Source organism: Sturnus vulgaris, chromosome 15 (genome assembly GCF_052056855.1).
Source record: "Sturnus vulgaris isolate bStuVul1 chromosome 15, bStuVul1.hap1, whole genome shotgun sequence".
Taxonomy (NCBI): Eukaryota; Metazoa; Chordata; class Aves; order Passeriformes; family Sturnidae; genus Sturnus; species Sturnus vulgaris.
This window is the reverse complement of record NC_142257.1, coordinates 7,986,509-8,011,128: the sequence shown is the minus strand read 5'-3', so window position 1 is coordinate 8,011,128 and position 24,620 is coordinate 7,986,509. Positions and strand designations below refer to the sequence as shown.

The window sequence follows — 24,620 nt, the reverse complement described above, 5'->3', positions numbered from 1 at the left end:
AGTACGAAGGGGATGGCGGCGGCGGCGGGAAGGGGGAGGGGTGTGAGCCGACCGGATCAGACCGGCCCGGCCGGGGAGGAGCCGCCGCGCTGACCCGCGCTGGTCTCTCGCAGGCGCCTCGCGTCCCTCTCCCTCTGCGGACGGGGCACCATGTCGGAAGCGGAGCAGCAGCTGGCGGCCGGCGCTACCCAGAACGGGCACGAAGCGGCCGAGAGCGCCGGGGAGCAGCAGGCCGAGACCGGCGGGGCTCCGGCGGCGGCGGCAGCGGCGGGAGCGGCAGGAGCAGCGGGAGCGGCGGCGGCGGCGGCGGGAGCCGGCCCAGCGGCGGGAACAGCGGGCACGGCCGCCAGCCAGAATGGGGCTGAGGGCGACCAAATCAACGCCAGCAAGAACGAGGAGGATGCGGGGTAAGCGCGGGCGCCATGTGCGGAGCGCCGGGCCCGGCGCGGCCCTGCGGCGGCAGCGCCCCTGGTCCCGCTCGGCCGGGCGGGGAGGGCGGCGGGAGCGGCCCCGCCGAGCCGGGGCCCTGCAGCACCAGCGCTTCCTTTGTTCTGGCGCTGCCTTTTGTTGGCGCCATGTGGCGGCTGGGGGAGGGGCGCCGAGCGGGGCTGCTGCCGTCTCACGCTGTAAAATGGAAGGGGATTTACCTCTCCCGCGTTTTCTTCATCCTTTTCCTCTTTAGCGAAAGGGGCGGATGGAAGGAGTTGCTCTCTGTTGGGGGAGGGGGGCTGGTTGAAACTTTGTGGGGATCGCATGGCCCATCGCCACCGGCGTCGATGTAAATGTGAACGTGTTTTGTGTAAGGCACATAAAAATAATCCTGGCCTTGGAAGGTAGCGCGGTGTAAGCTAAATATTTTTTAGGGAAGTAAAGGATAAATCAGCACGATTGAGACGATGCGCGGTGTGTTTAAATCGGTAAGAGCAATTTTGGTGTGCTACTTTGCAGCATTGTCAGAAGATGCCCTAAGTCTTGCAAAGGATTTTTGGAGGAGCCGGTGTAGTTTCGCTGTGCTTTGGTAGTGGAAGCCTTGTGCATACAAGAAGAATTTCTTTCCTATCATAGTTGATCTGCTCATAAATACACATACTTAACATGAACATTACCTGGCTATTTCTCAAGCAGGTCTTTGTTATTCAGGCTACCCCATGTATTTAATTGGCACTCCCTTTGTTACCGCTGAGCTCTGAAGCAGAGGGTCAGATCTGTCAGGTTAAACGGAGAGCTAAAGCCAATGTAATAGATTTTTGACTATAAAGCAACGAGTAACACTTGCCCAAGCTTCCCTCAAGCTGCGGCCAGATGTACTTTTTGCAGACACTAAAAGAATTGAGAATCCAGCCTTTTAGCTATGTAGGACTTTTTCTTTACTATTTCTAGTATTCTGTGCTGAAAAAAAGGTGGTAGTCTTTTCCTTCCCTGAACAGGAGGTGACAAGCTTGAGCCCCAAACTGGTATGAAATGAAGCTTCTTAGAAAAGCAGTTATTCAGAGGGATTGACCTATGTGAAAAATGTCGTGCTGTTCAAGGCACTGATTCTACAATGTTTTGTTAAAAGCTAAAATAAGCTTCAATTTAGCTGCACTAATACACTCAGGAGGGAAAAATGACTGCGTGTTAAGGGTGTAGTTGTCCAGTTTATGTGGTCTTTGAAGGGAAAGCCAAATACCAGAATTTTGTCTTAGTTTCAAAGGTTCAAAAGTGTTAATTATTGTGTTACTTAAATTAGATATCAGTTTTTCCAGTTAGAAAACAAAGCACTGCAAATTGCAAAGTGTAACTCATGCTGCTGCGGTAAGAGGTGAGTTTAGCATGTGGCAATGCCACAGTTCCAACCCAATGCTATAAAGCAGCCAAAGCTGCCTCCAGACAAATTCCTGTAATCCCCCAATCTCTTGATTGTTCTGTAAGTGTGGTCAGCGATACAGAATGCAGGAGAGCCACTGTCCATCCATACAGGTTAGAGCAGCCACGGCAGCTGTTGGGATGGGAAGGTGTCCCCCAAGCCCCTTTCTTTGACCTGGCTTAATAAATTTGGTACGGCTGTTCCTGCAAGGCTCTGCTGTAATGGCTGCAGGAAGCACACACTTCACTTGGGCCTGGTGCTTCCTGCTGCACTCAGCAAGAGTACACAGCTTGGTCCGCGGGGAAACCTTGGCTTCAGCCGATAAAGGGTATGGTTTTCACCCAGCTTAAAAAAGGGCAAAACCCCCATAAGGTTCCCCCCCATTGCCTCTGGAACATAAAGAGATGCCGATTTTTGCGAAGTTACACATAAACACCAAAAGCCAATTTTATTTAAGCATAGTTTAATTTCTGAAGTGTTGCTACATTCTAGTGCTAATCTAGGTTGCCTCCAAACAAGAGTAATGACAACTTAAACTGCTTCAGTCTATAGTTAGATAAAAAGGCTTGAATGCTTTCAAAAGCTTAGTTTGTTACCTTGGAAACGATGAAAATAGAAAATGTAGCCATATTATTAATGTTTTCATTAGAAGTGAAGAATTTGAAAAATGCCTTATTGCCTGCTATCGCTGTTTTTGTTAGCTTCACTTCTGTATTGTACCTCGAATTTAGTTCTTTGAGCTAGATATCCTCCTTCGATGTTTTGAGCTAGATATCCTCCTTCGATGTTTTGTATGGGAAAGTGGGCAGAGAAGAACTGTATCTGCCTACTTGGAATTAAAGACTGAGAATGGAGAGACACCTGTAGTACTGATGAAGACAGAGCTAGAGTCAGTAACTAAGCAGGAAGAAGTGCACAACATGGTAGTTAAGGCAGGTCCAAAGTCCCATCTGTTGTATGTGACTTACTGGAGGTCACAGATACCTGGACTAAAATTTTTACAGCTGTTTAACTAAAACCTCAGCTCAAATACTTTGCTTATGATACCTTATTGTTTGCTGAATGCTTTCAGAGCAGTAGGAATGATCCTAAGTTCCTTGCAAAAACTGAGTTGGGAGTACTTGGTAATCAAAACTGCTTTTTGCAAATTATAGAATAATTACTAACAAGGAATATTTCAGGCTATTCTGCTATTTCTTATATCCTCTTAATAAATGGCAGGATGCATTGTGGCATTTCCTCAAAAAGAGGGGGGAGAGCCCCCCTTGTGCACCCCTGTAATATCAGCAGCCTTTGACGAGATGCAGGTGTTGCACTCAGAACAGTTGGTCCTGTTCTGACAATGCTGCTGAGGTGTGTACCACTGAGCATCTTACTGCATGTGCTTTTCTCCAGTGCTTCCTGAATCTGAATTGCTCTTCTCTCCTTGAAATTTCAGGAAGATGTTTGTTGGTGGCCTCAGTTGGGATACAAGCAAAAAAGACTTGAAAGATTATTTCGCCAGATTTGGTGAGGTAACCGACTGTACGATAAAGATGGACCCTAACACAGGAAGATCCAGAGGTTTTGGATTTATTCTCTTCAAAGAACCTGGGAGTGTTGAAAAGGTGAATTTAAGCTTCATATTTTAGATCTTTGACTTCCAGGGGAAACTTTTCAGCTCAAGTTAATCACACCAAACTGTCTTTTAGGTTCTGGAACAGAAAGAACACAGACTAGATGGACGACTAATTGATCCCAAGAAGGCCATGGCAATGAAAAAGGATCCAGTGAAGAAAATATTTGTTGGTGGACTAAACCCAGAAGCCACAGAAGAGAAAATCAGGGAATACTTTGGAGAGTTTGGAGAGGTGTGTAATGGTACCTTATTAAACTCTGAAAGCATAGTTTCCACTTGCTGTTCAGTTTATTAGTAATTTTCAAGTTTCAGAGTAAGTTAACTTCAGATGTATCAAGCAGTCTGTAACATCCAGAAGTTTCCCAACTTGAGAGCAAAGGTGGCACTTGCTGCACTAGGTGCTTCCATTGCTAGTTAGATACCCTTGTCTTTAACTCAAAGCATTTTAACTGATGTTAAAATCAGTTTGAAGAGTTGTAAAATTGAAATCTCTGATCTGAAAGCTAGTGTTATAGAAAGGCTTGCAACTTTGGTGTTGCATAATATGCATAAAGAGAACATTTACAGTTTTGCTGCCCCAATTTCTGTTCATCTAACTGCTCATTTAAAATATGAGTCTGAAAATAGTATTTCATATCTTCAGATTGAAGCAATTGAACTGCCAATGGATCCAAAGACCAACAAAAGGAGGGGGTTTGTGTTCATCACTTTTAAGGAAGAGGATCCAGTGAAGAAGGTTTTGGAGAAGAAATTCCATAACGTCAGTGGAAGCAAGGTAGAAACTCTGACTTGTAACTCTTTGTCCAAGGATAATACTGCTACATCGATAAACTAAAAAGGTTTTTGTGGGCCTCTTGTGTCAAAGTACCACTTTACAATAAGGACAGCCTGAAGTTTACCAAAGTGGTGTTTTGCCATAAGTTCTGTCACAGAGGCTACCAAGGCTCTTTGACAATACTTGTGGCTTTCGTTGCTGTATTTTAGGGCCTTTTTTGTCAAGTATCTAATTGCATTCATTAAATACATGTGGAGGATTTAGCTTATGCATCAGTGTAGCAATGTAAGCCATTTCAACAGGTAGATGTCTATTTTCAGCACAGAGCACTTGAATAAATTAAAACCTTGCAGATGCTTAACTTTGTAAGCATCTGGCTGAAACTGACTCTGTCTGCTGAGGGCCAGCTTCTGCTTTCTTTCTGAAGCCCCTTCCTGCAGCCCCCATGCTATCAAAACCTTGTACCAATACAAGGATCCAGGGAGTGAATGTACACTTATGGAAGCTTGTGCCTGGTCAGCTGGTTATGGGAACTACTGTAAGGGTGGTGTGAAATGCTCTGACCAGGTGATTGCTCATCTGAGGGAATAGCTAATGGAGAGAGGCTCATGGGTCAGCAAGTAAAGAGAGTCTGGAGGCAAATGATGTGTACTGGTTCGAGGTGTCCCTGTTCCCTTGTTCTGAGGCCAGTGCTGACCACAAAACTTCAGAGCGCTGTTACACTGGATCATACTGTCTGACACTGACTTGGATTGCATTTGGTTTAAGACTAGTCTTGACACAATACAGAACAAATTTTGGCAAACTTAATGCAGTGGGAAAGTCACTGGTTAGCAGTGAACTTTGTTTTCAGGAGAGATGAATGCCTAAATGCTAAGAGAGCTGAGAAATTTCTGTATCATACCTGTGACTAGTTTTTGTGTTACAGCCATAGATAATAAAAAGTAGATTACCTTAAAGGTCCTATGGTGAAGAACTCAAAGCCAGACTTGCTCAGGTGCTGTTGTTCCTTTTGCAGAAGTAGTAGCTCTGATCTTGGACTGTGCACAGTTTCAGGAACTTGGCAGTTGGCTGACAGCTTGAACTGCAGCCTGGGAACCTGTCTTGGAAATGTCAGTTCTGGTTGGTTTTACCTGTTAGTATTTTAAAATGGCGATTTCAGGCATTGGTAGGGATATGGTACAGTCCATCCACATACACAGTACGTAGGGTGTACAATGACTGCCAGGAAAAGTCGTTCTGGTGTATTTCTCAGAACCTTATACATTCAGTGCATGTCAGGTGAAGCAGTCTGATGGCAACAGCCTTGTCTTGGAGGTTGTGCCAGGTGAGAGAGCAGCCTTGTGTCTGCTACAGGAGAGGTGGCTTCAGCACCTCTTCCATGGTGTGAAATTGATGGTAGGGAATAGGCAGGATAAAATGCCTTGAAAGCAGTGGCCTCTTGGAAAGGCTGACAGTGACTTACCTTTGCCCAGGTGGCACAATAAATCAGATGCCCCTGCATATGCACTAGTGCTGCTCACCTGACCAGGAGCACAGCACGTACACCTCCTTTGCCTCCAGAGAAACCTCTGGCTTCTCCAGGTGCTCAGGTTGGACAATGCCACTCTGAGAGACTTTACATACTCTTCCTTGTTTTTTATTTGCAGTGTGAGATTAAGGTAGCACAGCCAAAAGAAGTGTACCAGCAGCAACAGTTCAGTAGTGGTGGAGGAAGAGGTAGCTATGGAGGAAGAGGCAGAGGTGGAAGAGGCGGCGGTAAGTACCACACACACTACTTTAGTATGGACACATTCTAAATAAGTTGTGTGTACTAAAATGGGATTTTGTGGATGGTTTTCCCTTCTATAGCTCAAAGTCAAAATTGGAATCAAGGTTATGGCAATTACTGGAACCAGGGTTATGGGAATCAAGGATACGGCTATCAGCAAGGTTATGGTGGCTATGGAGGCTATGATTATTCAGGATATGGGTATTATGGATATGGACCAGGCTATGATTACAGTAAGTAAAGAGAACTGTATTGGGTATAAGCAAACATAACTAATTAGCAGTTTAATGCATTTGTTCTCTTGTTCATAGGTCAAGGCAGTGCAAATTATGGGAAGACACCAAGACGTGGTGGTCATCAGAATAACTACAAGCCATATTGATCAAACTTATTCAGGTATGCAGTGGCATGGTCTCTTTTGGAAAATGACTGCATAGGTTTTGTATACAATGCTGTAGATGGATACTTCAGTTCTGTACCAAATTTAACTTTACAATAAATTTCTATGGCCTGTTAAATGTGCATCTTACTTGGAAGAGCTCCCTGGAAATGTTTTACATGTTTATTACTTACCAATAACTAGTTGTTTAGACAGTGTGGTGTATAAATTTCAGCATTGCTGAAGATATTAATTAATGATTTTATCAATAGGTTAAACTGAAACTGATTTTGAGGGTCTGCTTAAAGCTGCAGCTCTGCATCTAGGGACTGCCTCTTGGAGTTAACTATGGACTCTGCATTACTCCAGTTGTACAGAATGAGATGCATCTTAGGGAACCAGTGTCACTTTCCACCTTTTTATTTTGTATTGTTTTTGTGTCATACATTTCCTGTAATGGAAGTGTTAATTTTACTGTACTTTTTGGTACCTTTTTGGAATCTAATGTATTGTAAGGTATTTTACATGTGTTCTGATTCACCATGACATGGATATTGACGCTATCCTAGCTTTTGAAATAAAAAAGGCGTAATCTAGTGTCTTGTGCCATTCTTCAGCTCATGTGTTAGTAAAACACCAGTATCCTGTTCCCAGAACTTAGTTCATGGCAGTACCTTGACAGATTAAGAGTTGTGCTTACATGTTTTTAATCTTAAAACTAGAAGGCTGTGTTGGTAGTTGTGCTCACTTGCAGTTAAGTGACAGCTAAAACCTGCTGTCATTTCTGCCTGGAGGTTGTGGAGGAGAGCTCAGGTGAGAAGTCCCAGTTGTGGTGAGGCTGTGCTGGTGAGGTGGTGGATCATCCTCTAGGCAAGTATACAGGCTTAGAGTAACTGTAGTGGTGTCTGCTTAGGGCTCTGCTAGGAGGAGCCAGAGCTGTATGTAGGTTTCAGGTAGGGCTTGGGAGTCTGGACAGCAACTGCAGGAGAGGGGAGCCAAGAAGTGTGCAAGAAGCTGGCTGCACTTCCTTTATATTTCACTGTCTTGAGTCTGAGATTTGTCTGCAAGTTGTTGATAGGACGTATATAAAGTCAGGTTGGACAGACATTAAGTTACTAATGCAAAGTCTGAATTTTTGCAGCCTTTTTGTCTAACAGAAAAGGCTAAAAGAACTTCCACTACAGTTGTGGGTGGAAAAAACATCTTTCTCTAGAGATGAGTGACCAGCTAGAAATACTCTCCTTTTTTGACTTTACTGTTGGTTTACTGCTATTTTAAGGCAATAACTGTCATGTGATTTGCCTGCCTTGTGACAGAATATAAGTAGCGAGCTCTACTGCACAAAGTAAACGTCTAATCTTCATTGCAGTGATCAATTCAATTTTTAATCTCCTTTTAAAGCTAAAATACGGCAATTTTTTTTCTTGTACCAAATTCTTTTTGAACAAGTAACACAGACAAGAAACAAACACATGTTACTTGTGACCTTTCCAGTTTTTTTTAACAAGGGATGCAGCTATTTCTGCATGGACTATGATCTGCTGCTCCCTGCTGGCTGTCCTTGAAAAGAAAAACCTGCTTGTAAATTTAGAAGTCTGTAAGACTCTTCTGGTGTTAAGTGGAAGTCGAGTATTAAAAAAAAAAAAAAAAATCAGATTTTTAATCTTTAATTTGACAACTTCACAGCTGGACTTATTTGCAAATAAAAACAGCAGATCACTGAAACAAATGAGTACAGTATTTAAAAGTATTACTGTCTCAAAACTTAAATACTTTTATTACATACTTCAAATACTGTTTTTCTGTGAAATAAGGGGTAGCAGAATATTTTTCTAGCAAACACTTGGCCCTCCAGTGGGAAAACAGCATGATACCAGAACCATTGTGCTGCAGTCCTTCTGGCTAGTAGTGTCCTAGCAAGAGTTTGTCAGTTGATGTTATTGTGGTGGTTTTTTAAGTATGTGCTCAGGTAATGCTTCTTTAACAGGTGATGTGGCCTTAGGCAGAAACTGAGGATACTGGTACTTAAATGCAGAGCTGGCTTTTCCCTTTCTTCTTTGCATGAAAAGTTTGTGATACAAAGAACTGCCTGGTAAAAGTAAAGGCTTGTACACAAGATTGTCGCTTATGGCTGTAATCTACTGTTAATTTACTAATCCTACTTGGATATTTCTCGAGGACAGACTTGTTTGGGAGACATAGCCCTCAGCTGTCTGTCCCTCGTGCGTTTGATGTTAGGAATTTGGAGCTGAAGTTTTTGACTTAACCTGATGGCTGAGAGTGTTAGTTGAATATAGTGCTACTTAGGGACCTTGTTCTGACACTGGCTGCTGAAAGTGGTCAGAGGAGCCTGGGAAGGACTGGGGTGTACTGGCACCTGAAATGGTGGTTGCATGGGTAGCCGAAGACTTAAAAACATCAGAACACCCCTTGGCTCATCCTAATTTGAAGAAGTCATAACCAGAAAGTGCATACATTTAGAAAATGTATTTTGTAGTGGCCACTAGAAAGATCCTTCTTTATAATCAGTTTTAGATATACTGTTTAAAATAAAAGCCAATTCCACACTGCCAGAGTTGAGACAAGCTCTTGTAAAATTTATTTCTCCTAGAGCTTTTACTAAAAACAAGATAAATGAAAACAGAAAAATCAAAGATGACTTATCTGGTCTTAAGACATGCTAGGATGAAGATTAAATGTGCATTATTATAGTAGAATAATGTTTCTTAGTAGTAGATCTTGAACATTGTTTGAAACCTATGGAAAGAAAATAATGTAATTTTTTTTTTTTTTTTTGGTAAAAGTATCATTAAAAGAAATTACTTCATTGCCTCATTTTCGCTTACATTATATGTAAGTGTCTTACTAGTACTGTACTTAGTAAGAGGCTTTTTGCATTCTTGGTTTCCTGTAGAAAATAAAGGCATTTTTCTTGCTTAGTTTAGATTACAGACAAGCACATTAAGTCATGAGGCCTCTAATTTGCACTGGCACTGTTAAGTAATCTTTCTGTTCCTAAGAATAAGTAGTATAAACAGCTGTATGTCTTTCCATTAACTTGCTAAATAAAATATTAACACATTTTTCTTGTGCCTGCTATACTAATATTACACTGAATTATAAATATATTTCTCCTTAGCTCAGGGCCATGGCACTGAATCTCATGGTAGTTGAGGCCACTAATCTTTACACTGCTCACAATGATCACATTAGGTGCATTCCTGCCCGGATACCCTGAGTTCTACTAAACATGGGGTTGTCTTTTAGAGTAGTTTGAAGAAGTACTTAAGTATACCAAAGGATGGTATTACCTAGGTGTTAACTCTTAAGTGTACATTGTGCTCATGAGCATGCAGTGAACTGAGTTGCAGCTAGATGTTCTCTTGGCAATCTATTGAGGGACTTCAACAGATGAAGACATAACAAGACTTTGCAGACTTAACAGGACCAATGTTACTCTGATACCCACAAACTTTTGAGTCTAGGGGTAAGTGGATTCTGAAGGATGAGATACCAACTGTGAACCTGAAATGATACTTCAGGGGAGATCTGCTGAATCTGATCTACTGATTATGCAGCTTCTGGCTGTCCTGAAGGCACTGAGCAGCAAGCAGAAAAGCTCTGTGTTTGTGTGGATGTGTAGTCATTTGCATGCTCTAGAGATAGTCATGTCTAGGACATGTTGGCCCTCCCAAACAAGTGATGAACAAGTGTTGCTGGGAGTGTCAGAGTGATGGAAGCTAGTTGTGAATGCTGGATGTACACAAGTGTAGTCCATGCCTGGAGATTCCCAGAGATTCCTGCAAACTTTGAGGAAAAGCATCTCTGAGGAAGCTTTGTTCTGACAGTGCTTGTGAAGTTATGTTTAGGAACCTTGCCTTTTAAATAGTGCTTAGTGACTAGGTAAATACCTGCTCAGGTAGAACAAATAGGTGTTTTCTATACGTTCAGACATTCTTTTTCCATATCTAGAGAGAGAATAAGCAACAACTTAGAAAAGTCATGATTTTGTGACATTTTTTACACCAGCTTTCTTAATGCTAAGTGCGGTATAAAAAGCTAATTGGCAAAAGTACACAGATTATGGCTTTCAGGACCATGTGGACATCTTTTACAGGTTGTGCTTGTTCAGATAAGCTAAACACTCAAACCTCAGCCACAGGGAAACTATTTTAAAAGGCACATGAATCTGTAGAGGAAGTTGTTTTGTTAGAGAACTTCAGCACAGAATAATTGAGAAGGGAAGGCTATGTGCTCAGCATTTACCATCTTGACTCCATTTTAGCACTTCTGAAAATCAGGCTCAGTAGCTCAGCATTGTCTTCAAGAAAGCTCAGAAACCACCCTCTATTTCCGAGGGTTATGATCATTATTTACCTGTTAATATTTTGTCAATTGTCTCCACAACAAATTTTGCATCCTCCATATTAAAACACATTGGGGGCTTGAATTTCAGTACATTTCTTCCTGGCCCATCTGTACTCAGTAGAATGTATCTTTCCTTAAGTCTGGAAAGAGCAGTAACAAAGAATTACGTTAACTTCTGCATGTACTTGAGAAAATTCTGCAAACACCAAACTGCAGGCTGTCACACAGTGTCTTTCTACACTGACTGGTTTCAGTTTTGGCCAGTTGGTTGTATTTTAGCAGCTCCTGAGTTTGCAAAGGTAGTCTGTTATTGCATGCTTCCCTCTCATATTGAGGAACTCCATGATTGTCTCATGTACCTTGCTATTAAATCCTCTGCTTCTGCTGTGGCTGGAGTCCTTTCTGCTTGGTCCTTAATTAAGTCCACTCCAATGAATAAGCCACAACCTCTGTAAAAGAAATGAAAACAGTCAATCTGTGTCAGAGGAAGGAACTACAAATGAACTAAAAACTGAGGTTTTTTTAAGACCAGATCTTTACTACATGAGAATTACCTGATACTTGGCTATTGCTAGAAAAGGTTTTGCTGTTCTGCAGAAATGTAGTAATACAGACTGTGCACAGACTTCTGTCTGCTCACACTGGCAGTGCAGCACAGGATCTCAAGCATGTTTTCCATGTAGCTCATCACTTCTGCACCCTGTCCACTTAAAACTTTGAGTTCAAATGGGAAAGTGAATTCCTTTAGCAGCTAATAAATTGAAGAAACAGTTCTGGCCCAGAGTGGCCAAGTACATGAGATATGTGATAAACTCAAGTTTGTTTTATGTAATTGTACAGCAGCATCTTTATTTTTGCTGAAAACAAAATTTAATTCGCAAAAAAACATCTACTGGCTTGAGTTGTTTGGCTGACTGAACCAAAGTGAAAGCAGCTAAAAATGTAAAAAAGGCACTGATACCTGACATCACCAATGATGGGATGCTTGATTTGCTGTTCCTTGAGTATCTTCATCAAGAAGTTGCCTACCTCTGTGGCATGAGCCTGAAGGTGTTCCTTCTCAATCACATCTAACACAGCTAATCCAATGGCACATGAAACGGGGTTCCCACCAAACTGAGCCCAGGAAAAGAACACACAGAGCCATGCAGAGGGAAGAAAGATGCAATCATGTCACTGAAAGTGTAGCCTCAGTGCTACAAGGAGCACTTTTATTAGATGGAGCCAATACATAGAATCACAGACTAGAAACATAGAACTAGTACAGTAACACAGTTCCTCTTTAGTTACTGTGTGGTAAGACACAGCATGAATATCTAATTTTAATCCTTAGCCTCCTTTACAGAAGTGGGTAACTGTTTACTTACTGTATTAAAATACTCTACTCCTGTGGCCGCAAATGCTTCTGCAATTTCTTTTGTTGTTGCTACACAAGCAAGTGGGTGCCCATTTCCTATTGGTTTCCCCATAGTGACAATATCAGGTATAAAATCTTCTCCCTGAAGTTGGAATGCCCAAAAGTGCTTGCCAACCCTGCCAAAGCCAACTTGAATTTCATCAGCAATAAATATACCTCCTGCCTTGTGCACGTGCCTGTAACATAACGGATTTGATTGTTTCTTAAAAGGAAAGAGAACATAGCATTTACTGTTTAGGAACATGCAGAAAGGTTTACTTTGCAAACTTTCAAGAAACAAACGTGTACAAACGTATATTGTATACTGTGTGTTTATAAGCAGATCTTTGCTGTATATGAAGTTCACATTCTAACATGAAGGCTTGGGTAATTTCCTACCTAATCAAGCTCTATGCTACAGCAGGCAGAGAAATTATCTATTTACCAAGTAAGTTAAAAAAGATAATGAATGACCACTTACTCTGCAACCTTCTGAAAATAACCTGCCGGGGGAATGATTTGACCACCCACACTTGGTAGAGATTCAACAAAAAATGCAGCAATCTGAAACACAGCATGTGATACTTGAACACAATACAGAAAGTTGTGGAGCAAGCTCTTTGTCCTTAGATTATTTTTGATTATTAATGTGATATTTTCTTCTTGACAAGTCCATACCACTTAGCTTAACTTCGGTAACTCTGAATTGCACTGACAGGCACATTCATTTCTAAGACAAGACAAACAGTTAAGGAAATGATGTTTACCTTCCTGCCTCTCTTATGTGCACGCTCAATAGTATTTTTTACTTCATCAGCATAGGCTGTTACTGCATCTTCATGGTCTTCTCTATAAAGTCCTCTGTATGTGTCTGGAACAGGAGCCTATGCAAAGGAAGAGTATCCTATATTCAATATATCATAAAAGCAACTTCACTCAATTGACAAGTAATAGATGGGTATAGGCTTAAGTACATACCACGTGGACCCATTCCTTTTGTCCTTCTAGATTTCTGAATTTATATGGGCTTATGTCAATCAAAGATGTCAGATGTCCATGGTAAGCACTTAAAAACAATTAGCAGAACTAAACAGTAATTTTCTCAGTATCAAGAGTTCTTTAGCATTAGCATTCCAAATAGTAAAGTGTAGCCAGCTGCTATGTCCTGGTAGGAAGTTCAGTAACTTAAGCTGAGAACAGCTCTGCAGTTTCTTTTCTATCAGTAAGCTTAGCACCATTTGGATTTTTTTTTTTTTTTTTTTTTTTTTTTTTTTTTTTTTTATATAAAGGATGCAGAGGGACAAGACTTACCACTGGTTTGCCTGCACCAGTGACTGGAATCACAGCACGGAACACTTGAGCAGTATCACAAGACTGCAGAACAACAGGAAGGGCCTATTTCTGAATATCCTCCAACAGTGGAGTTTCCAGTGACTGTAGGCATGTAGGCATTCTGTTCTAATATGTGACTCCCTTCATGGCAAAATACTTGTTTTTTCTGTCTCATCAAAATTTCTCAGGTTTGAACTTACATCTGAGGTCTTTTTTTCCTGTCACCATACATCTCCACCACCTGGCTCCCGTCTTTTTTGCTCCTTCCTATGAGACACTTGTAGTTGCAGTGAGATCTGTCTGGCTGTCTCTTGCAGCTGAACAAACCCAGTACCTCTAACTGCTGTGGCTCCCTTCCCATCATGGCAGGTCACTGCTGGCCTCCTTCCAGTGTGTCAACAGCTGTCAAGTACTGGAGAGCCCAACCACAGCTCTCAGGGCAGGGCAGGTAAATACTGAACAGAGCGAAAAATTACTTCCCTCAGCTTCCTGGTTAGTCTTTCTACTACAGGAGGATTTCAGAAATGCTCTGACCATGAGCCAAAACTGAGCCTTATACCCCCAAACCGCCAAATTACTCACTGGTCTAAAACGATAACATCCTCATGTTTTGTGTACTGCCGTGCCAATCTCAGGGCAAGGTCGTTGGCTTCAGATCTACAATGGAAAAATTCAGTAATTGTTTCATTTGTGGATGTCTTGAGTTTTGAAATCTAACCTCCTCTGCACTGTTCTTTGTGTCTGCAGAGAACAGACAGAACTTGATGCACAAATTCCTTAGTAATAAGCACTCACTAGGTAGGACTGTTCACCAGAACAGAATTCATCTTAAAAAGTCAGAGTACAGGAACTACTTCAGAAACAATTTGGCTTTTTTAATTTCCTTTTAAACTTGCTTAGGAGTATGCCCCCCACCCCAGCAGAAGAAATGCATTGTTTTAATTTTTAATTTAAATTTAATTTTGAGAATAACTGTCAAGTTAGAAGAAAATCAGACAAAAAACCAATACACTAAATATTTACATTACTGTTTTGTGGTCCAAGGTCTTACAAATAGAATAAAACCCTTCTTAAATAAAGCACTAGTTCAGTTCCCAGGTAGAAAGCTTGCAGAACCGAACCCATGGTTTTGTCAGTATCTAGTCAATCCACTCCAGACTGAAAATGGTTGTTGATGAGAAAGTGTGTACTTTATATATGTAGTAAAGCCCTAGTATCAAGTCTAATGTACCCAACTTACCCAGAATTCAAAAAATAGAAGATGCATAATTTCTCAGGTAGTGTTTTTGAAAGTCTCTCTGCATAATCAACCAAGTTGTCATGAAGGTAACGGGAATTTGTATTTAACAATTGATTCTGTTCATGGGCTGCCTTTACTATATCAGGGTGACAGTGCCCAACTGCAAGAGAATGTGGAGAGTAGTTTGAGAGTTCTTCATATTACCTATGGTGTTCATTCACATGCCAGCTTAACACTTACATTTCTCTAATAGTACAGAGATATTATCAGTGGGGCTTTAATAATGGTACAACTTGTAAAAACATTTTTGTGCTCCTCAAAAAGCTTGAAGTTGCCTCCTACTGTATTTAAGGTTTGTAGTTAGTACTGGAAATTGACATGCTAAAACAAATAGTGTCTGATTTGATGCTTGGATTTAGGGATTTATATTTCAGAAGTCTGGGAAGGTGCAGTTAAGCTTCTATCAAAGAATTACTAGCCCTGGTAGGGACTAGGTAGAGAGATTTCAAATCCTGTAAGAAAGCAGCAGTCACTTAATTATATACACAATTAAGGCATCACACTGAGCAGTGGTTCTGTGATTGTACACTTAACAGTAACTTTTACAAAAACAACAAAATGTCATTTGTCAGTTTACAGTGAGGTGCTGTACTGGAGTTTCCATGGAAAAAAACCTGTATGTTTTAGACCCATTTCTAGGAAGACAGGACAGGAAACAAATCTGGAAAGCACATTAACACACACAAATTCAAAAAACTCTTAATTCGCCAAACTACATGCTCAAGAAAGTTTCCTTCCACTTTTCCAATTAAACACCCCCTCCCCCAGCACAGTGCAACCATAGTAAAAGTACTGATTGTTATTTGTTCTCCTTAAAAAAACACAGCATCAAATAACATCCAATACCATGACTTCAGCTTACCGTGAGCGACATTGTTTATGCAGTCAAGGTACTGTCTCCCGTTCTCATCATACATATACTGGCCTTTTGCCTTCACGATCTTCACTGGATCATTAGAAAAAAACAGCTTGCAAGAAGAGCTATGACAAGCATCAGAAAGCAAAATAAATCTTAGTGAGTTTAGTTTATCCTCCTAAAGACATTTTTTCTGGTTGCTGGCACAGTCATCCTGCTTTTGGCCCCTAAACCAAAGGCATTGCACTCAGATTTACAGGAAAAAAAACACACTCCAAACCTGAAAATCCTACTCTAGGATCTAGCCACAGCAGTAGGACTAGCCTCTATAGTTTCATCTTGTCTTAACTGCAATTCCTTACCGTCTGTGCTGTCTTTTTGTTCTTTTGTGTCTCTTACATTGTGCTATGTTCTTTTTATTATTCTTATTATGTTCTTGCTATTCTTGCCAACATCCTGATTTTCCAGGTAGTTTGCTGGAAGGTGAAATTTGTTATAGCTTCACTAACCATAGCTAGAACACCAAGTGATTTTATAAGGCTGGGTTTATTTAAGTGCATTTCTTTTGTTTCACTTCTTAAATGAATTGCCAAACCGGTAAAATGAAAACACATCTGCTTAAGTAGGAGTTGAAGACATTTGACTCTGAAGGGCAATTCCAAATTTCCATACTTCATTTAGTAAAAGATAGCTTATACAGAAATAATTTGATGATAAATACAAGCCATTGTCAAATGCATGACAAAGGAGAATGGTGAAGTAAGAAAGTGCTTAATTGTCCCTCCCAAACAGGAATCTTGATAGTTTCTGTGTGAGCTGGCAAAACAGTTGGGGGTTTTTGTAAGCTTCTCCTAACTGTTCAAAACATGCTAAGAACACGCTTGCAGAGGCTGGGTCTTCGCTGCCAGTGGCAGGGCAAATCAGTTAGAAAAAGATTTAATACCCAATGTAGTATTTTTCAGGTGCGTGTAACTGGCATAACCCTAATTTCAGCAATTATTTTCAGCCCATGTTTTGTATTTATACAACACATAAAAGTAGCCTTGGACTTGAAAATATATGATACGAAAATATTCCCACAGTTATGGGAAGAGTTGTGTTGCCATTCTTGGTGATAGTCTACAGAATTAAGACTTTTTTAAAGTTGGTTGAAACTCCACCGGTAATGGGAAATTTAGAACTGAGTCTTGTCGCTCATTCTGTCAAAGAGAACAGACGTTTTTAATTCCATCACGATTTTGGAATAATTAGTTTCCGGAAAGACGGGCTATAATAGTAGGTGAGCCAGAACCTCGCCTGGCTCGGCACGGCCTCCAGCCCCAGCCGTGCCTTCGGCGGGCTCACAGAAAACGCTTTCTAAGCAGTTTAGATTCTCAACAGGCGCGCTCGGTATCATTCGGATTTTATACTGCAGTTTCGTAATCCCCCTCCTTAAGAAAGGCTAATTCCTGTTAATTACAGAGCGCACCGGGCTGTGCAGGCGCGGCGCTCGTTTCAGCCCGGGCGCGATGGCGCTGCCGCCGGGCGGGGCCCGCGGGCTCAGCCCCGCTCCCGGCCACGTCAGGCGGCAGCGCCCGCCCGACCCCGGTCCCGGTCCCGGTCCCGCAGCACTCACCCGACGAGCTGCCGCCGCAGCGCCAGGGTCTGCTGCCGGGAGCGCGGCTGTGCCGACCGCATGGCTGCGGAGCCGCCCGCGGGGCCCGAGCGAGCCAGCAGCGGAGCGAGGAGGAAATGGAGGGCGGGAGGGAGAGAAAGAGGAAGGGAGGGAGCGGCCGCCTCCCGCGGGGCCGGGCCGCAAGGCGAGGGGCGGGGAGGGGCGGCAGCGCAGGGACTCGGGCACGGCCCGGCCGAGCGTGGCGCAGGGAGCGGAGCCTGAGCTCACCACGGGAGCCGGCGGGGCGGCGCTTCCCTCACAGGCAGCGCTGGGACACATGGGGACGGGCTGCGGCCCCTGCAGCCCAGCTGGCAGCTCCCCCTCAAACCGCACACCCCAGGGGTTTACACTGCTCGGGCGCATCCAGCCGCACACCCCACTCGTCGCAGGGAGGAACGGGCTCTTCAGGATCACTAGTATAGCTATAGCACTCTTCGTTTGAAATACACATTGAGGAAGTTTCTTTTACAATTGAAAACAATTTGAGCAGGTAGCCAACGTGGTAGAACTGAAATAATTCTTTCATGTATTTGGTTGTTTAAGCAGAAGTAAACCCAACCTTTTATATGTTTTACTTCTGTATTTAGTTGGTGGCAGATACGTAGACACCTGACTGACTCCTTCAGAGCCAATCCTAAAGCTAAATAGGCAGGATTAAAACAGGAAATGGTGTCAATCAGATTAGAGTGATCTTTCTTCCATTCCTATTTAACTGGAATTGTCTAAAGAAAAATAGGAAGATAAAGAACCAGAAAGGAGGTTCTGCAATGGATTGAGTTCTGCTACTTGGCAGGTGTTGTATTCCATAATCAAGTTCATAAACTTGTCCAACTTGATTCTGGAAAACGACGCTTTTTTTCCCCCTTCCAAATACACATTCACATTCTTTTGGTTTAAACTGATGAAGAGCTCTTAAAACTCTAGAAAAACAGAACAGATAATTTAAAAACTACACTTGACAGACTTTAGTCACTAGATACAACCACCAATAATTATCTCTAGTTGCAATTTCTAGTTGATAGACACAGGAGCAGTTTAAATTTTGTGTAATATGGAGAATGCAAAACCAAATTGCTATGTACTTAAAGTTAGATTGAACTTAGTCTAACTCCATTGTTTCATAAAGGTCAGGTTTTAAGGAATAAAAGACAGTAGAGAAAAAGTTAATAATGGCTGTTAATCTTTATTTGAACTCTTGTCTGGTTAAGATATTTACTAGCTATTTATAATAACAACCTGAACATTTACAATTTGGAAAGTTTACTCTTGGTTACAAATGCAGAGTTCATTATACATATTCACACAATTGTAAAAGTAATCTGTACAGAGAGACCATTTTTTAAATCTAGTTTTTGCTTTTATTAAAAAAAGCACAAGAAAAAAAGGTTTTTTAGGTCTCAAGGTATGTATTGTCCATTACAACTTAAACTAGAAATATATGATGCAGTACTAATTAATACCATTTTAACATGTTTAAAAATGGATAAGAAATACTGTTATTAGTGCCTTCATTTTTAAAGTAGTTGCACCCCAAAGAAGAGTAAATAGAACACTTTGTGGCACATACATGATCAAAAATCACAAAAAGTTTGCAAATGGAGATGTTAAGTACATTTTCTGTAATTTTAATGTCCATATATTTCTTTTCAAAGGTGATACACAGAGATTTAGCCAGCTTTGTATAAAAGACCATGTAAATACATTCAAAACTCATTTTTGGCAAGCTGCAAGCACACAAACAGCCCTTTCTCCTCTGAACAGCCTCCCTGGAGTGATGCAACTGCACATAAATAAGGGACACTTGCATAACATCGTAGAGTATCAAGCTCTATTGGCATAATTTCAAAACAAATATGGACAGATAAGGCACATGTTGCATGCATTTTTCTAAACTGTATACAGATTTGAGATACCAGCAGGTACAGTTTATCAAATGCTAATATACACACCAGTTTTGTATCATTTCTATGTCCAAAGTAATGAAATGCAACAAAGCAAGGGGCTGTCAGTTTTGACTGTGGTATTTGTGCTGAACTTTCTTCATATTCAGTATTTTTGATTGTTTTTAAGATAGCAGGAAAAAGAACCCCAAATTGAAACACAAAAAGCTGTTACAAAATTGTTTATAAAACTGCACTCTATGAAACAAACCAGCAAACACAACAGGCTTCAGCTCTCATTTGCACTGATGGCAGCTTATGACCTTTCCTGCTAAACACACAAATTTAGTGAGTGAGTATCATGGGTGCCTTTGCTTTGCAAAACTAGATTCTAATTTTTTAATGTAATTGCAGAAATACAAGTTTGATAAGCACTCACCTACACTTAATAAATTCCTCTAAAATGAACTTTTCAAATACAGTTTTTAACAGTATGATAAAAAGCAGCAGATAGGGATCAGTGTCATTTACAGATGCTCGGGTCACCTCTGTTTTAAAGTTTTTGTTCATTAATATCTAAGTTACGTAAGAAACCACACAAGTGAGCTGACACAGAAGTGAGCTGACCCATGAAACCACACTTAAGGCAACTTCTAGTGGAACTTAACAAAACAGGAATTATTTGTCCTAAGACATAGGAAAACCACAAAAGTTACTAATGAATTTCTTATTCAACTCTCTTGTCAATAATTCAACTTCTTATGCATGGAAAACTCATTTGTCCCAGCCTTCCTGTGGTTTCCCCCAGGCTCTCTATAATACTCTACAATAATATAATCTATTAAGTCCTTCCTCCATTCATATCTAAGTGACAGATTTTCAGCATTTACATTAGCTGTGGGGTACACAACAGTCACACATCCCTTGTGTTGTGCCATCTAATGGGACACAAGCACATGGCAAAGTTGCAGTAGTTCACCTGGGGACGTGAAAGTACTAAAAGTAATTTTTAGCTTACAAATATAAATGATCACCAGGAAGAATAAAGTTTAGGAAATGGAATTTTTTACTCACTGGTTTGCTTCAGTCTGCAACAGATTCCCCCAAGTGGAGCTCTGGAGTATTTCTAACTGAACTAATTATGGCCACGACCAGTGCAGTGCCAGGGACAGAGTTAAAAGGCAGGTGACTCCAGTAAATGACACTGAGACTGGACTAACTAGAGTGACCAGATGTTTCTCTCTGCCCCCTCCTTTTTGTTAAAAAAAAAACAAAACACTATTGCAAAAGAGTCAAGAAATATGCTTACATAACACTGTCCTGTAAAGTTGCCAGATTCAGTGTGTGCCACGGTGACTGCCTTGGCAAGTTAGAGTGTCACAGGCCTTTTGAAATTATCCATATATCTAACTTCTCACTTGAAAATCTTCTGGTTAAACCTCTGCAAGGCTGGCTGTGTTGCTCAGGATGTCAGCCTGTCCTGAACAGGTAAAAACCAGGAGTTTCAAATTAAACAAAGCAATACTGAGGTTCTCTCCATCCCTAGACACTGCTGAGGGCACTCTTTCCTCTGCTAGATCACATTGGAACCAAACCCACTGATCTGAATTCAGTCACATACCTGCTCTAGTTGTCGAGGATGAGTGGTTTGGGGACATTTAAATTTTTATATCTTAATCATTTGTAGTTACTAATATTTTGCATATCTTAGAGAGAAATCTGTTGCCTACAAAGGAAATATTATTCAGAGGTTCAATGCTCAAAATTTTAAAAATAAAAATGTATCAGGACACCTACTATAGGTAGATTTTATTTGAGTAACACTGTAAATTATCTGGGCAAGAGTGAGACTGAAAAAACGTGAGAATATAATGGTATTTCCTAAGAAAGAAATACCAGATTTGGAAAAAATTTAAAGTTTCTGTCCATGCACTCCTGGTTTTACAAATATCTATTCAAACATTAGTTACACAAAAGTCATGTGTGCTGTAAATTAGAGAGACACTGTCACAGCATCAAATTTGCTTCTATTAAAAAAACAGTCTCCTATAGAGGGCAGCATTGAACCAGCATTCACTGTCCAGGGAACACATTCATAACGCACATATTACATTGACAGGCCAGGGAGTTATTTACCATTATGACAAAGCTGGAAACTTTCTGCAATCTTCATAGTTTAATTAATGTTTCTTGCTTATTTTAATAAACTGTGCATTACAACATGTGAGTTCTTGCATTCTTGCCCGAGACCTGCTATATTTGGCTGGGTGCAAAACCAAATCTTTACCGAGGGTAGTGGTTACTATAACAGTCTTAAAACCACAGGTGTCATTTTCCATGGATTACTTTGCATCATTGCATGCGTTGTCTTAAACTGCTGAAACCTCCCACGTTTTGCTGGTTTGCTTAAGGATTTCAAATGCTGAATTTATGAAATTACAGAAGACAAAAGCTCATTTAAATATTTTATCTATCAGTCTCCTAAAAAGAAAACACATCAGAAAGTCGTTTGCCATTAAAATAAACATTCTTATTTTTAAATACACAGGAGAAAAATCCATACAGAAATAAATTCATCACCATTATATATACAGGAAGTGTCAGAAACAGTGCATACAGGAGAGGCGACTCCCCATGGGAATAAAAGAAAGCATGTGGCAATATCTTGATTATGGTGTTTTTAAGCTAAAATATTGATGAATTGGGAACAGTTTCAGTTTGGCATCAGATTAGGATTTCTCTGCCACCTGTTTTGTAATCCAAAGAAATATTCCTGAACTCACTGGCCAAGCTGTGACTGAGCTGCAAAACTCTTAATTAATCTCATTTGTCCCCATCACAACAGGCCAAATTATCAGGCTCATGCTCTGGCTAGGTTCCTCTCAAGCTGTCAAATGTGGAGTTACACACATGGGATTTTTTTGCCTTTTTCTCTTCCCTAAATCCGTCCTCCCCAGAAGCTTTAGGGAGTGCTCTCCATACTCACAGCTGGGTGCAGCATCACCACTCCTGGGGCACAAGCACTGAAGCAACCACAGCCAGCAGCAGCTGCAGCCTCAGTCATGGAATGCACTTGCTGTGCCTCATGGCAAGGCAGCCCTGCCTGCAGAGCTTTGTGGCTGAAAAACCTTTTAGGGTTATCAAGTGAATTCTTGTGCCATTATGATTCAGTTTGGGAACTTTGCTTCCAAAGCCGATTGGGCTACAGTGTGTTGAGAGGATGGTGGTGGTGACTGGAAAAAGATGGTCATTAGCTACAGTTTGAAATGGAACAAACCTTAGAGCAAGCTGTGTGTCCTCTGCTCCTGGGCAGCAGCAAGCATGGTTGGTTTAACCTCATGGAAAGCACCGTGCTTTCACAGGAGTTAAATTAGAGGAAGGAATTTTGATTTGTCAGCTAAAAAAGAAAATATATTTGTCTGAGTTTCAGGTTCCCCCAATATCAGTAACTTCAGTGTTACCCACAATGCCTATTGATGAATCCATGAAGTTACACCAAATATTATAGTGATCAAGAAAAATCAGTGGCTCAGTCACAGACTGCCCCACATTTCATAAGCATTAGCAGCCTCTCTGTCAATCATCTTCAATGCTACTGACATATAGTGGTAACATTCAGCTGCTTTTTGGAATTGCTGTAAAGCAGTCTCAGATTCTTTGAAACCAGAGCAGAAAACGTAAGAGAGATTTCCTGGGAGAAAAGCGCCCTAAGCTTTGTGAAAGGCTGAGATCATGACTGAGTTTTGAGCAAGACTGCCAGTACTACCTAGAAGTAAAATTCGTCTTTGTGAGCTATTTGCAAAGTCAAAGTATTCAGAAAGACCCACATAAACATTTTCATATGGAAGGAGAAAATAATCAATTGATCTGGCATGAATTTGCAGAGCAAAGCATATATTTTTAACTCACTGAAGTAAGATCATGATTGCTCTGTATTAAACAACTACTCTTCTAAATATGTTTGTATGTTAGGCACATAGAAGTCTAAACAGACTTTGTAATCAGTACAAAACCCAACAGTTTCTCTAACAAAGTCTGTTGATCTGAATAATATGATTGATAATCACAGAATGGCTGGGCTTGGAACAGTCCTTATCTAGGTCCAACTGTGTGCCATGGCAGGGAACCAGGTACACTGTTCAGAATCTAAAGGCCATATGCACCAATCTCAGCTGAGGACCAGGCAGGACTTCAGGTGCCAGTGACAGCCCTGCTGGGGAATCCATGCCCTGCTCTGCTCCTTGGACCTCTGCTCTCCACAGGTCTCTGCTCCTTTGATGACGAGGGGTTGGTAGAGTGGATGTACCACCCCCAGGCCTTGGAGACCTACTGGTTAGTTCCTCACAGCCAAAGTAGTGACAGTGTGCAGCAGGATCCATACCTGCCAGCGTGGGAGTGGCAGCAGCAGGAGTCCAGAAAAGCCACTGCATGTGAGCAGTGAGGCCAATGTCCTGAACATTCCTGACTGGCTGCACGTGCATAGATGATTTTGTACATGCAGAACCAAGGGCCTTTGCCTGGGAATTTCCAGAGAGGATCACAAAAAGGTTTGGTAGCTGAGCTGTAGCACTGTGAATGTGGATACAGCTGTACTCCTGTGCTTCAGTGGTAATTCCAGCCTTCCTCCATTACAAACAAATGTCTTGGGTGCTGTGGCAGCAGAGGCTCTGTGCTGGGAGGGGGATGGCGGCCTTGCAGAGCAGTAAAGCACTATTCTGGTATTCTGTATCAATGTTTTGCAGGCCTGGCAGTGGTCACAGTTGATGCCTACAAGCACTGGATATTCCACAAGTTGAAGACGGAATACTGACTTGTTTACCTGAAGATAATAGGACTTCGGGGTATTTCCTCAGAGAAAATATAAATTTTAATATAATTTCATAAGCTTTGGAGGTTAGCTTGTCTTGTAGCTTCAGTGATATCAAACTTCTTTAAGTAGGAGCTAGATAGAAAGCTGTTTAGTTTTTGCCAGCGTATGTAAAACAAGACTTTTCTATCTGCATTGTAGATTGTTTGTGGACACTTCCAGATTCTTGTGCTTTCTGCAGTCATTCTGGAGACTGAACTCTCATTGATATTGAAAGAAGTTCCATGAACACAACATGTGCGGGAATTTGAGTGTAGAAGCCCACAGCATGGTTTGGAATAGTGAACTGCTTTTAGTTTGGAGATGACTGGGGGAGATGGGAAGAGCAGCTGTACATTAAGGGAACAATTACAGATCTTCCTGGTGACATCAATGAGAGATTTGCCTTCAACCTTTCACAGAAGATTTTTTAGCTTTAATTTGGGATATTAAAGGGGTTTTTCAAAAGCACTAAAGGCCAGTGGAAGCTTGTTAGCTGCTCCTTATGCCTTTAAAAACCCCTACACCAAAAGTGATAGCTGAGAACATGAAATGGAAGTAAATAAAATGCATTTTCATTGCTGTTTTGAGTTACATAA

At 41.3% G+C, this 24,620-nt stretch overlaps 3 protein-coding genes across 11 annotated transcripts in view; 1 reads left to right on the top strand and 2 right to left on the bottom strand.

Annotated features, from left to right (window-relative positions):
• The window catches only part of LOC148221973 (uncharacterized), a 6,617-nt gene extending 6,465 nt beyond the window's left edge, over positions 1-152 (bottom strand). Inside the window, exon 1 of the mRNA XM_088174023.1 lies at positions 63-152. Within this exon, the coding sequence (XP_088030149.1) occupies positions 63-152 (90 nt within the window). The remainder of the gene's footprint in view (positions 1-62) is intronic.
• The window catches only part of HNRNPAB (heterogeneous nuclear ribonucleoprotein A/B), a 24,798-nt gene extending 178 nt beyond the window's left edge, over positions 1-24,620 (top strand). Inside the window, exons 2-9 of one of the 9 annotated variants that reach the window (XM_014883388.2) lie at positions 114-407; positions 3,285-3,453; positions 3,538-3,696; positions 4,108-4,239; positions 5,889-5,997; positions 6,091-6,243; positions 6,322-6,406; positions 23,918-24,620. In XM_014883388.2, the coding sequence (XP_014738874.1) occupies positions 151-407; positions 3,285-3,453; positions 3,538-3,696; positions 4,108-4,239; positions 5,889-5,997; positions 6,091-6,243; positions 6,322-6,392 (1,050 nt within the window). In that variant the 5' untranslated portion in view covers positions 114-150 and the 3' untranslated portion in view covers positions 6,393-6,406; positions 23,918-24,620. Of the gene's footprint in view, positions 1-113; positions 408-3,284; positions 3,454-3,537; positions 3,697-4,107; positions 4,240-5,888; positions 5,998-6,090; positions 6,244-6,321; positions 6,987-13,442; positions 13,681-23,917 lie in introns of those variants that run through there. The other 8 variants (XM_088173672.1, XM_014883387.2, XM_014883391.2 and 5 more) reach the window with 8 other exon arrangements.
• Positions 7,899-17,411, bottom strand: PHYKPL (5-phosphohydroxy-L-lysine phospho-lyase). Its single transcript, XM_014883384.2, has 13 exons — positions 17,257-17,411; positions 15,648-15,766; positions 14,726-14,885; positions 14,068-14,142; positions 13,132-13,219; positions 12,921-13,037; positions 12,635-12,717; positions 12,125-12,350; positions 11,719-11,873; positions 11,117-11,206; positions 10,767-10,897; positions 10,301-10,357; positions 7,899-9,146 (listed from the first exon to the last, which is right to left on the bottom strand). The coding sequence occupies exons 1-12, from the start codon at positions 17,316-17,318 to the stop codon at positions 10,329-10,331; spliced, it is 1,335 nt and encodes a 444-aa protein (XP_014738870.2). The 5' UTR covers positions 17,319-17,411; the 3' UTR covers positions 7,899-9,146; positions 10,301-10,328.